This window comes from Arctopsyche grandis, chromosome 7 (genome assembly GCF_051622035.1).
Source record: "Arctopsyche grandis isolate Sample6627 chromosome 7, ASM5162203v2, whole genome shotgun sequence".
In the NCBI taxonomy this organism is placed as follows: Eukaryota; Metazoa; Arthropoda; class Insecta; order Trichoptera; family Hydropsychidae; genus Arctopsyche; species Arctopsyche grandis.
Genome location: NC_135361.1, coordinates 20,091,478 through 20,103,822, shown reverse-complemented (window position 1 = coordinate 20,103,822; position 12,345 = coordinate 20,091,478). Strand labels below are relative to the sequence as shown.

The following is a 12,345-nucleotide window of genomic DNA, read 5'->3' as shown; positions in this document are numbered from 1 at the left end:
TATTTAAAGTTTGGACAATTTCAAAGTTTCGATCGTAATTGAAACAACCGTTTGATCGCATTTATTAATCGCCACGCGTTTTTAGAAACCGATTCGATTATTTTTTTTATGTGAGTTTAGTGTCAACCCTTAAGAGGTCTGTACACCTGAACCTTAATTTTGTTGCCGTTCCTTTCTTCGATATATATATTGAGTGGATGTATATATTGAGTGAATGCGACAACATATATCAATATATATATTGATATGAATGCGAGAGTTACTATTTTAATACGTATTTTAAATCGACAAAATCGAGGTTTCGTATTCTCCAATTTTTTCCTCCGAAACTGGACCAATTAAAAAAAAAAAAAAATCATCGGTATGAGAAAGATATTTTCTGTGCAACTATGCGCGTATTTTTTTTTAAATCGACCGTTAAATAAGCACGCTGGATTCTTTTCTTGGGTGTAAAAAAGAGGCGATTTTATAGATGTTTGGCGGCTCCTAGCTCCTATAAAAAATAACTAATCAAAAATATAAAAGCACAGATGCATGCCAATGGTGGATATCCATAGCATATTAAAAAATAATTTCTCTAGTGCCATAATTGAGGAAGGGAGAAGTGTAATACGTTTGTATGGACAAGGCGCTGGTGTCCAGCCCTCTTAACAGTACCTATTGAATATATCACAAACTAACGAAAATATGGACTTTTTTCAATTTCATTAGTAGCACATGATATTTTTAGATGTCGCTGTGAAGAACCCAAAATTAATTTCGAACCATAGCCGTAAATACAAAGAAGCGCGCACTGGTGCGCTTATGGCGATGAAGTTGTTGAATGTAATTATTCGATAATATAATACTTAATTCGCGATAAAATAATTAACGGTAAATTCTAAAAATTACCGGATTTTAAATGGCGGAATTTTGGCGATTTACCAGTATAACGGTATTATAATCCTTAGTGGTAATATAAATTTAATACATTAAATAAATTGACTTCCATTACCTCAGATATAGCACCAGGACAAGCCACGTTTTCACCTTCGATCGTAAAATTGTGCGATTTCAGCAACGTGTACGAGCATTGGCCCATAAAATCATAGCGTTTGCCATCGAACGTCTGATAATGAGGATCACCAACAGCCGAGCATCTAGCGCCGCACAAAGCTTGAGAGCATTTCCATTCACCCTTTTCACATGTACTGCAAAAACAACCGTCAGTAAATCAATCGGTAATAACTCAACACAACAACATAATGCATTAAAAGTACCAAGTGTTGCAATCTTTCGGTATGGTTGAACCTGGCGCGAATTGTTTTCCTCTCAAACGACAAGGACATTCTTCTTTGGTGACGCATTTACCGTCATGATACAGTGTTCCCGCTGGACAGAAACAACCTTCCATGCAAGTTTTAAGATCGGTTTGCCCCTGTGGTTCATCTGTATTTGCACTACCACATGCTATCTGTACTGGAGGTCCGCACGACTTATACACTCGACCTCCGGTGCATTCCATCACTATAAACAAGTTTTCTTGTATGAATTATCATTCAAATGCTATCTTTAAATCAATATTATTAAACTAACTGCAAGTGTCTTCATCTCTCCACTTTGCCAATGAAGTAACCCCTTGAAGAACACATTGAGCGGCATAAACAGCTAAGCTATCGCACCCGCAGGTCTCCCGAGCTTTAATAACAAAACAAACATGTTCGTATTAAATTAACAAAATAGTGTACCAAATACTTTAAAAGTATATATGGACTCACACAAATGAGCCGGACACCCGCAATAATCCCATTTGCAAGATTCCAACAAAAGCGATATATCCATTACTTTACTACATGCACTGAATCTCGATTTTGCAACCAAGTTGTTGCAATACTTCTCTGCCTTATTAACAATATCTTTTGATTGTAAAGCACATGCGTGTTGTTCTGATGGTTTATCGTCACAAATATCATCTAATCATAAACAAATGAAGAAAAAAAAAACATTTTTTAAATACATAAAATGCATATTGTAAGTGTAGGATCAAAAATAAATGTATTTATAATATACCTCCAATTTTCTTGACCTTCCAACTGTTTGCAAATATGGCAATCGATTTTGGAACAATTCCATCTTTAGTGCTCATATCGTTCTTCGGATCACCATCAACACGTCCACAAAGACCCTCAGTTCTATTCCACATGGACTCGGTCACTTGAACTTGTACGAATTGCTAAAATAAATATGCATATACATATACATACATCTCCATATTTAATAATATTATAAACATATTACTATGTATTAATGTATTACTAATCCATTCCATTTTATTGACACGCCCAGTGCTTCCAAAGTCAGCTGAACCATATGACCAGCCATTTCCACCCTTAAACCTGACAGTTGAGCTGGTATTGGCAACTGCCTCTTTGTACTTTTAAACACAATTCCTCCATCTTCTAAAGAAATATACATACACATTCAAGCTTTATATAATTATACAGAAACTTAATTTAAGCTATATTTTACTTACTTGCTGGTTCTAATGTATATTCTTTGTCTTGTAGAAAAACTGTAACTCGTCTACGTCTATTAACATTTTGTATATTAACACTAAATGTATTGTCTTTCGCATCGCGTACCAAAACGTGTCGGCAATCAGAGTTAAAGCTATAAAAGGAATTCAACACTGTATGTATTATTCATTTAAACTTTCATCTATCTACATACATACATATATGTATCTGGAATTACTCATATATATACATATGTATATATGTAGTAAAAAATTAGATTTTTTTGCTTAGAAGGAAATGTGAAAAAATTGTACATAATAATAGTTAAGAGCTTATTTTCAAAATAAAATTTAAATTTTCAACATCACCACTAACCTGTAGACTGGACCATCAAACGTTTTGAAATGTGCTCCTCCCCAAGTAAAACAAACGCCAGGTTTTGGTTTTTGATGTTCTACTAATATTGACTGTATTTCTTTATTTGATATTGTATCGGGATTTCCATTTTCCATTGAAGTGTCAACGAAGAAACCTTGACCCTAAAGACACCGTTTAAATTAACTACATAAAATATAGTTTTCAACAAATATTTACGATGGTGTAATATGTACCGGTCTGGATGATCCAGGACTTGCCCCATAAGTGCCTCCACTTTCAACATAACTTGGCATTCCGTGTCCATATTTTGAGTGACCAGTATTATGTGACATATTCTTAGACTTATAAGAAACCTTTGTTGATGCTCCCAACGTAATTATATCATTTACACCTGAACAAAAAACAGAATTTTAATTAAAGTTATTATTAAAAAATTCAATTGTAATAACGCAATGTGCCAAAATTTACCAAAGATGCACTGCGGAATCGGCTGTGGCAAAAATACACCCATGGAATATAAGCAGGTGTACATTGGCATTATTGGTGTATCAAAATGAATTCCCATAGGACATGAAAGACTACACGATAATCCGTTACCATCTCCTGAGCAATTATAAGCACCGTTGAATCCGAGTTTACTAGCGGCGCAAACGTCAGCCGCTAAAATTTTACAAAACATTTTATACCTTGCATGGTAAAACATATTTAAAATAATCTAGTTAAAGCTTACAATATTGGCATTGAGGTCCTCTATAATCTTTCGGACATTGGCAGACGTTCAGAGATAAGCAAACACCACCGTTTAAGCACTCGGGATCACATACCGCTTGACAATTTGGTATAGTAGGCATATCATTTCTCGTCGATACCCAATTGCCTTCTTTGCATACTAAATTCGTTACTGATGAGCCATCGGGAAACTGATGACCTTTCGCACATGAAATTGTGCAGCTTCTGTTAAATTTAATAACGATCTTACACTATTGTGTTTAAATAACAATTGTTATAAATGTATTACAAGAATTGTACATACGTTTGAGTACAAGTTCTTCTACTGTTTTTTGGTAGAGGTGGATAATTGAGACAAGGCTTCTTTTCAAACTGGCACTGTGGTCCACTGAATCTATCCGGACAATTGCATTCATTGGGTCCGATGCAAATTCCGTTATTTTTACATTCGGGTAAACAAATTGCTATAATAATAAATTTGTATCAAACACATATTTATCTTTATTCGATTAATCAAAAAGGTTCAGTATGAAATACAATCGAAAATTTATTTCTTTGATTAAATGATTTTATCTGTTTTCGTATTTTATCCATTTATTATTTACAATTAATCTTTTGTCCCGTAAGATTTAAAATAACATTAACAAATAATGAGGGGATAATGCCCGAAATGAGGAGATAATCTAATCATTCGATTGTACTTCGCATTATTTCATATCCATACGTTCACAAGCCGGAGCTTCGGTCCATTCTGAATCGTCCACTTCCCATTCACCGCCAACACACTTGATTAATAAAGCTTTCTGTCCATTAGGAAATTGATGTCCTTCGATGCATGTCGATCGACATCCAGAATACATGCTGCATCTGAGTACAGCATTGGCTGATGTTTTCGGCATATCAGAACAGCCTAGAAACATTTTATTTATTTTTTACATATATACCAGGAAGGCCTTACAGGTAAACCCCAATGCGCTTTCCTGGCCAATTACAAATTACAATTACAATGCAGCATTTTTATATAAGTCACTGAATTACGAGACACTGAAAAAATCGCAAATCAATGAGACATCTATCAAAATGTACACAAACTTATTTATTGCACATTAATCAATCACAAATTAAGGTCTGTTCATACCAATCCAGCATGACCCGTATCCTGCAGGTGTCATGCAAGTGCGGATAGTATTCTTTGGTACATTTTATGGACGTATTCATACTCCATTCGCGCATGCGCATTTACACATTCATGCGCGTCCATATAGAATTAGCCAAAGATTACTATCCGCACTTGCAGGATACGGGTCGTGCTGGATAGGTATGAACAGACCATTATAGGTGACATATTGTATAGGAAGGGTTTTAGCTAATGTTTTCCGGGAACCGTTGGCAAGAAAATTGGCAAACTCTGATAGGAAACGATCAACCTGGAGTCACAAATCCAGGTCTGACCAACAGCATGAATTAAAATAAAAATTAAATCAACCACCAAACCGATAATGGTCTTAGCGAGATTGGTACCTATTATCGACACAAAAAGTGGGTCAAATATTTACCGTTCACATGTCCCAATTTAACATACTAATCTAACTACATATAGTCAGCTTCCTGTACAGTATCATTTGTTAAATAAACATATAAAACGATTCAGTGAATTATACGATAACGAATGGCTATTATCAATGAAAAAAAAACATTGTTATAAAACCGTTACAAGTTCAAAATATGTATTATAAATTTGTTGTAAAAATACTTCATAATACTACTATATGTATTTATAATATTACTGCATATAATACATATATACATTGATGAAACTTTATCTATTTATTTTAAGGATTGTAAATAGGTTTTTGAGCTCTTTTTCCTATTATGCTGTACATTAACATTAGAATAATATAATACTATGATTACTAACCAAAATAAATTAAATTGTAAAATAGAAAATGATCAGTAGATCAGTAGCCATTAAAATAGATATAAGATGTATTGTGAACATAATTTCGTAATAAAAAAACCATTTAAAAATTAAAAAAAATACATTAAAAATAAGCGCGCGGTTGGGGCTCTGAAACGGGCCTTTGCTACCAAAATTTACAACTTAAAAAAATCTATTTATTTTTTACTGTTTTTCAAATTTGAAACACCAAATTATATAAATACTATTTTCTGAAACGTTAATTTTTTATTTTCGCTTTCAACTTTCGCCCGACCCGAGCAACGCCACACAATATAACCAATATAAACATATCAATTTATGATTTAAATTTATCATAGTTATAGTCACAGTAAAAAATTATAAAAACATATTTACCTCCTTGATATTTCATATTTTTTACGTCGACAACTTCGTGTGAACCCATTTGACTTGGAGAAACTCCATAACCATGACCTCTTTCATGACTCGTGAACACACTAGATGACATTCCAGGGACGACATATGAACTTCCCGGCATCGAATGCATTCCACCAAAGTACGTTGGCCTAAATATTAATTTTTTAAACATTAAACGAGGAAAATAAGATGGACTTACGTATGTAAATTAAAATAAGGCTTTTACAGAGTTAAAAATAAAATGGTATCTAAGCCTCGTTTATCCATCCAATATATTATATTAGTAAATTCAGTTCATTAAGATGAGAACCATTCTTAATTTCCTTGGAATGCTTAACAATTTGGTAGAGTAGTGAAATTTATTTGAAATTGAAATTTAATAGTTGTATTTAAATGTGTGATTTCTTAATATTTTTATTAAATATGAATTTTAACTCATCAACTCTTACATATGTATGTACATAGATGTATACATATGTACAAGTATAATAGTATTATATAAACATAAAAGCTAAAATTTCAGCACAGGAACCAAACGGATGAAATAGAAAATATTTAATATTACATTTACTTATTTGTTTTATTTAATCGAGATTGCTGATATTACTAAATACTTATTTGTTTTATTTGATCGAGTTGATGAGATTGCAAAATTTTACTTTTTATTTTATTTTTTATATTTTCCAAAATTTCACAATAGTTGTTTAAATTCTTCTGATTATTATGGATCGAGTTATTTTCATAAAATTTTTCATGTATTTTTATTTCAAAAAGTAACATAGAATAATATAAAATAATAATCCTAATAATAATAATGAAAATTAGGTCCACATTTTATCGTTTGTTGAATTTTTACATATTATTTCTATCTGGATAATAAGGATTGCCTATTTACCGGTGAGAACAAATATTAATATTATTATTGAAAAATATTAAAATTATAATAAATATTTAGAATTTAAACAGAGTTAATTGTAAATCATTATTACTTAATTTTAAAATGTAAAATATAGTTCTCAATTACATCAAATATAAATTTAAATTTAACTATAAACTTTGATATTTGTAAGTATTAAAGATATTTGACAAATTTCGTAAAAATATGTTATTTTTAAAACCAATTGATTGTATTTAAACTGATTTAAATACAATCAATCTCTTTTATTAATCTTATAATTTCATTGTATATTTTATTTTTATACAATGAAATTATAAGTTAATCATAAATAATAAATAAATTATAGTTCCTTTCAAATATTTATTTTCAGTAATAGAGAAGTATTATTTCTCTATTAATGAAAAAAAAATTGGATTTGATAGATTAATAGTTGAAGCACAAAATCCAAAATATGTACATACATATTTTATGTATTATAACAAAATAATATTTGTAAATTGTAAGCCTAATATACATTTAAAAATCAGAAATATTTATAAGAAATATAAGAATGGTTTTATTACTTTTTCATAAACAAATATACCTATCCCTAGTTTTATAGAGCCTCTTGTCAACAGAGTTTCAATAAAATTAATTTAAAAAATTCGCTTCACAGAAAAAATTCAATATATGAAAACAAAATAAAAGTTTCTAGCACGTTTCTCAAAACTTCGAAAATTCAAAAATCGAAAATTCAACTCACTGAGGAATGATTTCGAGAGAGCTTAAAAGCAAAATCATTCAAACAAACAAATTTTGGGCAGATCCTTTCGGTGACACGAGGGATACACGTAATTTAATTCAAGAACTTTTTAATAACAAGTATGTATATACATACATATGTATAAAAACTTTAAAAAATGTGAGAAAATTAAAATATTACCTAACATATGTAATTTAATAACTAAAGAAATCATTGAACTACAAATAAATATTCTAATAAAAGTTGAATATATGTATAAAAAAAAACATGTAATCTTACTTCATAAATGTTTGAAAACTAGTCTTGATACCAGGAGTTTTTGCATAAGCAGCCGCCCATTTTTCGGTCTTGAAATTTTTCGGCATATATTCAGGTACCCCTACATCTGCTTGTCTGCATTTTTTTTAATTTATCGTTAGCTCTTCTATGATAAATATTGATATGTACATTAACAAGTTTTCGCAATGTTACTTACCCTCCAGGACCCTGTTCCATGTGATGAAAACCGTAATTGTGGGGTTCTGGTTCTGCATGTCCCTCGTTGGGATAGTGCAAACACAAAACCAAAAACCAAACTTCATAAATCCTCAACATCGTCAATAATCGCGTTACGCTTTTTCTTCGTTACAACATGGCGACCGTTTAGGCAGCCAAAGTTCTAATGATTAATTATTTAACGGGATTACAATTAATATGAAATTCTACTCGGAGATTTATCTCAACGTACGTTCAAATTAATTACTACACGTCCTGTATTCCCAAACTGTGGAAATACGATATATATTTTATTTTTATTTTAATCTTTAATTTATACCAGGAAGGCCCCAATGCGCCTTCCTGGCCAGAAACTTTGTACATTTGATACAAATATTATTAGTATTATTATACAAAGTACATAAGTACGGGTGACCGTGAAAAAGTCGAAAATGTTCGTTTACCATGCATACATATGAAAAACGGTTAGTATATATATGTATATCAGTGGCATGCGGTAAAAGTTTCTCTCCCCCCCGTCGTACATCCTCACTTAATTTGCGCGAGCAGGATACAACAGGAACAAGAGGAACAGGCTTTTTCTCCCGTATCCTGCGCGCGCACATTAAACAAGGCTGTATGACAAAAAGAGAGATAATTTCACCGCATGCCACTCATATATATTATATATATACATAGTACCGTTTACCATGCACCCTTTTTCTTTTGATCTTTCGACTTAAGATCTTTCGATTTTCTATATTTGCCTTCCGATATTTGCTTTTTCGACCTTTTGACTTCCGGTCCCGTGAGGTAGACTCATCAACTGACATCCACTGAGACATTTATGGTCAAATTTGTAAATTTGCAGCATTTTATACTATTCAGCGAAATTCGAGATTACTGAAAACAAGAAATTTTGTGAGAAAATGGGTAAGGTTGCCAATTTTTTGGACCCGTTTCAATGAAAATCAGATAAATTGGTAAACTCTGATAGGAAACGATCGACCTGGAGTCACAAATCCAAGGTTTGACCAGCAGCACCGGACCAGGGATTGAACCCATGACCCCTCAGTTGATAGCATTATACGCTAACCATTGAGCTATGTTGCTGGTTAACGAATAATGCATAAGATGAAAGTTAGCCCAATCTCATCCAACCCCATCAATATGTATTTATAAAAAAATTATAAAAGTACATATGTACATATACTATACATTTCAGCTCAAACTTGACATTTTATTACACATCTTCTTCTTCTTCTTTCTTGCTTGCTCAATGTTGAGCGTTATGGTAATTAACGTCATCTTGGATTTGATTGAGGATCCGCTTCTTTGCCAAGTACTAATTGTATATTATTTATGTTCCGAAAACAATTAAAGGTATTGAAAAACTTTGAGGATCAACATAGGAAACAATAATGAGTTTGGTGCATTTGATTGATAAACAAGAGCAAAATAATGGTGGAAACAGGAAAAATGTGGTTAGTGTGGGAGGAAATGCGAAATTTTGCAAAATATCGATTAAGCACAACATGATAACAAATTAGTACACAGTGATTCCACAATTAAAAGAGCGTTGTGCAATTTTTCAAGGTTTGTTTTCAATTTGACCTCATCCGGTGTAGATTTTTTTTATTAAAAACTTATCAAACATGCAAAAGTTTTTAATTGTTTGTTAAATGCACGTTAGATTAAAGAATGAGTTGATATATTAGAATTATTCGTGTTCATAAAAATTATGCATCAGAAAAGCATAAAATAATAATAATCTGAAAGAAATCAAAAAAACTATTTTCCCAAAAAAAAAAACTCGAATACAATTTTTGCATTTATTATAAAATATAAATCATATCTATAAAAACTATTAATACAACTTATTTTATGACTTATTTCGATGTTAATAACATAACTAATAAGGCAATCTAACTATGGAACTATGAGAAGTAATATTCGATATTTTTCCATTTATTATACATTGTATATATATATGTATTATATTATACACACATTTTATAAATCCGAATAGAGCATTAATCTCATCCACTAATATATAATGTATATCAACCTTTCTCATCAAATATTTATATGTATATTCACTTCAATAGTTGTACAATAATAGAATTTATAGTGTAAAAATTACAAAACTTATAAACATTTGAACCATCTAACGACAACAGAAATTCAAATACATATGTATTAATAATTTACATACATACATATGCACTCTTAAGTCGACTATCACAGTTGAAATCAGTTTGTATAATGTATAATATTTTTTGTGTCACAACTATGTATGTATTTTATAAAATAATCATTTTGCTTACACATTGTGTTATAATAATTCATTTGTGCACATACATATATGTTATAAACAAATATTTCAAACCCTTCGAATAGGTTGTATTACATACATAAATACGTACATAACATATTATGAGGAAAATATGAATTCTGTAAACCAAATCAAAAACATCAAATTTATGCATATATGTAGATGAATAAATAATAAACTACGTTTAAATAAAACTGGCCCACATATCAAAATATGATTTTAAATTATTTACAAAATAGAAAAGGGTCGGTTATTTGACCTCAACTAAAATCAAAATTAATGGCAAGCTTGAACAAGATCGAGTCCTTTGAAATGTGAAATTTTAAAATCTTATAGTCGGATCACGTGAGGAACGAAACAGTCCTTCAGCTTCTTCATAAAAAGAGAGAGCTTCTTGACACGGTAAAGCGCCGTGGAATATTTTGTCTACGTTATTCATGGCCCCAAGTATCACCTTCTACAAACAATAATAGAAAGCAAACGGTGGCTTTGGAGAAAGAGGCTCTCTTGGCTCCAGAACATCAGGTCATGGATGGGACTCGGACTCAAGAAATGGTTTTCGGCTTGCCTATAATAGGGCATAATGTGCGAGGACTATAAATAATGTCTACCCATGGTTGTTGCCTATACGGATTTGGCATTATAAGAAAAAAATATAAAAAGAAGAAGAAAAATTAATTTCCACCAAATTTTGCGTACTGCATTAACTTCAGCGTAATAATATTTTACCTCATAATGAAATACATGCATATAACAACATATTCAATAAAACAGTTGGATTACGTTTAATATGTCGAAGTGAATTTATTATTATATATGTATGTATACGAATTTGAACCTACTTAAACAAAAGTAAGCACTTTCACTAATCAAAACAATACTGAATGTACAGCTGCCCAGAATTATGCCTATAATTGAAATAACATTAACAATATGTAAAGGCAATACCGAATATGTATAGGCATATACACAGATGCATATAATAACTGCTAAAATAAAATATATCAAAATAAAACATATAAGATCTTCAAAAAATAGATTCACACAAGTATAAATAAAAAAGCTACAGATTCAAATTTACAACTAGGCAGTGTTATTATTAATCCTATATAAAAAAATTCTAATTATGTAGCCTTTGAATTGTAATTATAATGTATTTTCAAACCTAAATGAATGAGTTTTCCATTAAACAGGCATTAATTTAAATATGTATATTCGAAGGTAGCAATACTTCTAAAAATGCAAAAATTAAGTACAATTTTTAAATAATTCGCATTTCAAAATCGCAATGACTATCGAAACGTGTACATAACATTTTTAAATGTGTTGAAAAAAAATTTTTTTTATAATACTTTGATATAATACTTTTATTTGAATTGAATACAAAGTCAAATACTCTCATATAAACTTTGAAACATAATAAATATGATGTTGTATTCATTACAAATGTTGTGTTAAAATGGACGTATAAAAATTATCACGAAATATATAAAAATATAAAATATAAGCACTATTCTAACTGATAACAATTTATATGTCTATAATGGTAATTTCTAAGCACCAGGGACTAAAATGGGACAATATTTCATTAGTTTCTGATTGGAAAATGTTTCGTTTATATTAGGGTTGGATCGAGTAACTTCACTCCCTAAATGAGTCAAGAAATTCATTGGAATTTTCAGGCTAGAATTAGGAGGGGGGGAGGCGAAAACTTTCGTCAGTCATTTTTACAAAAAAAAATTACATTTAATATATTATACATATAAAAGATTGAAGTTTTTGATTGATGCTTTATAACATTTTGTAAAATTGACATGAAATTTAGTAAAAGTAATGATAATCAGAAATATTTATTGGTTGTGGCTATTTCCAGGTACTATATCTGCGAATTATTGGCTATTTGCAGGTACTATATCTGCGACAGGCGCAAAGCCTTCTGCGCATGCGCGTGAACTTATA

At 30.7% G+C, this 12,345-nt stretch overlaps 1 protein-coding gene across 1 annotated transcript in view; it reads right to left on the bottom strand.

Annotated features, from left to right (window-relative positions):
• The window catches only part of Hml (hemolectin), a 37,327-nt gene extending 29,064 nt beyond the window's left edge, over positions 1-8,263 (bottom strand). The window contains exons 1-16 of the mRNA XM_077434649.1: positions 8,053-8,263; positions 7,857-7,970; positions 5,917-6,086; positions 4,327-4,512; positions 3,907-4,066; positions 3,604-3,827; positions 3,342-3,533; positions 3,107-3,264; positions 2,871-3,034; positions 2,513-2,649; positions 2,296-2,438; positions 2,050-2,212; positions 1,758-1,952; positions 1,576-1,677; positions 1,260-1,506; positions 995-1,190 (exon numbers count right to left, since the gene is read on the bottom strand). Of these exons, the coding sequence (XP_077290775.1) occupies positions 995-1,190; positions 1,260-1,506; positions 1,576-1,677; positions 1,758-1,952; positions 2,050-2,212; positions 2,296-2,438; positions 2,513-2,649; positions 2,871-3,034; positions 3,107-3,264; positions 3,342-3,533; positions 3,604-3,827; positions 3,907-4,066; positions 4,327-4,512; positions 5,917-6,086; positions 7,857-7,970; positions 8,053-8,171 (2,670 nt within the window). The 5' untranslated portion in view covers positions 8,172-8,263. The remainder of the gene's footprint in view (positions 1-994; positions 1,191-1,259; positions 1,507-1,575; positions 1,678-1,757; positions 1,953-2,049; positions 2,213-2,295; positions 2,439-2,512; positions 2,650-2,870; positions 3,035-3,106; positions 3,265-3,341; positions 3,534-3,603; positions 3,828-3,906; positions 4,067-4,326; positions 4,513-5,916; positions 6,087-7,856; positions 7,971-8,052) is intronic.
• Between the last annotated feature and the right edge of the window lie 4,082 nt (positions 8,264-12,345).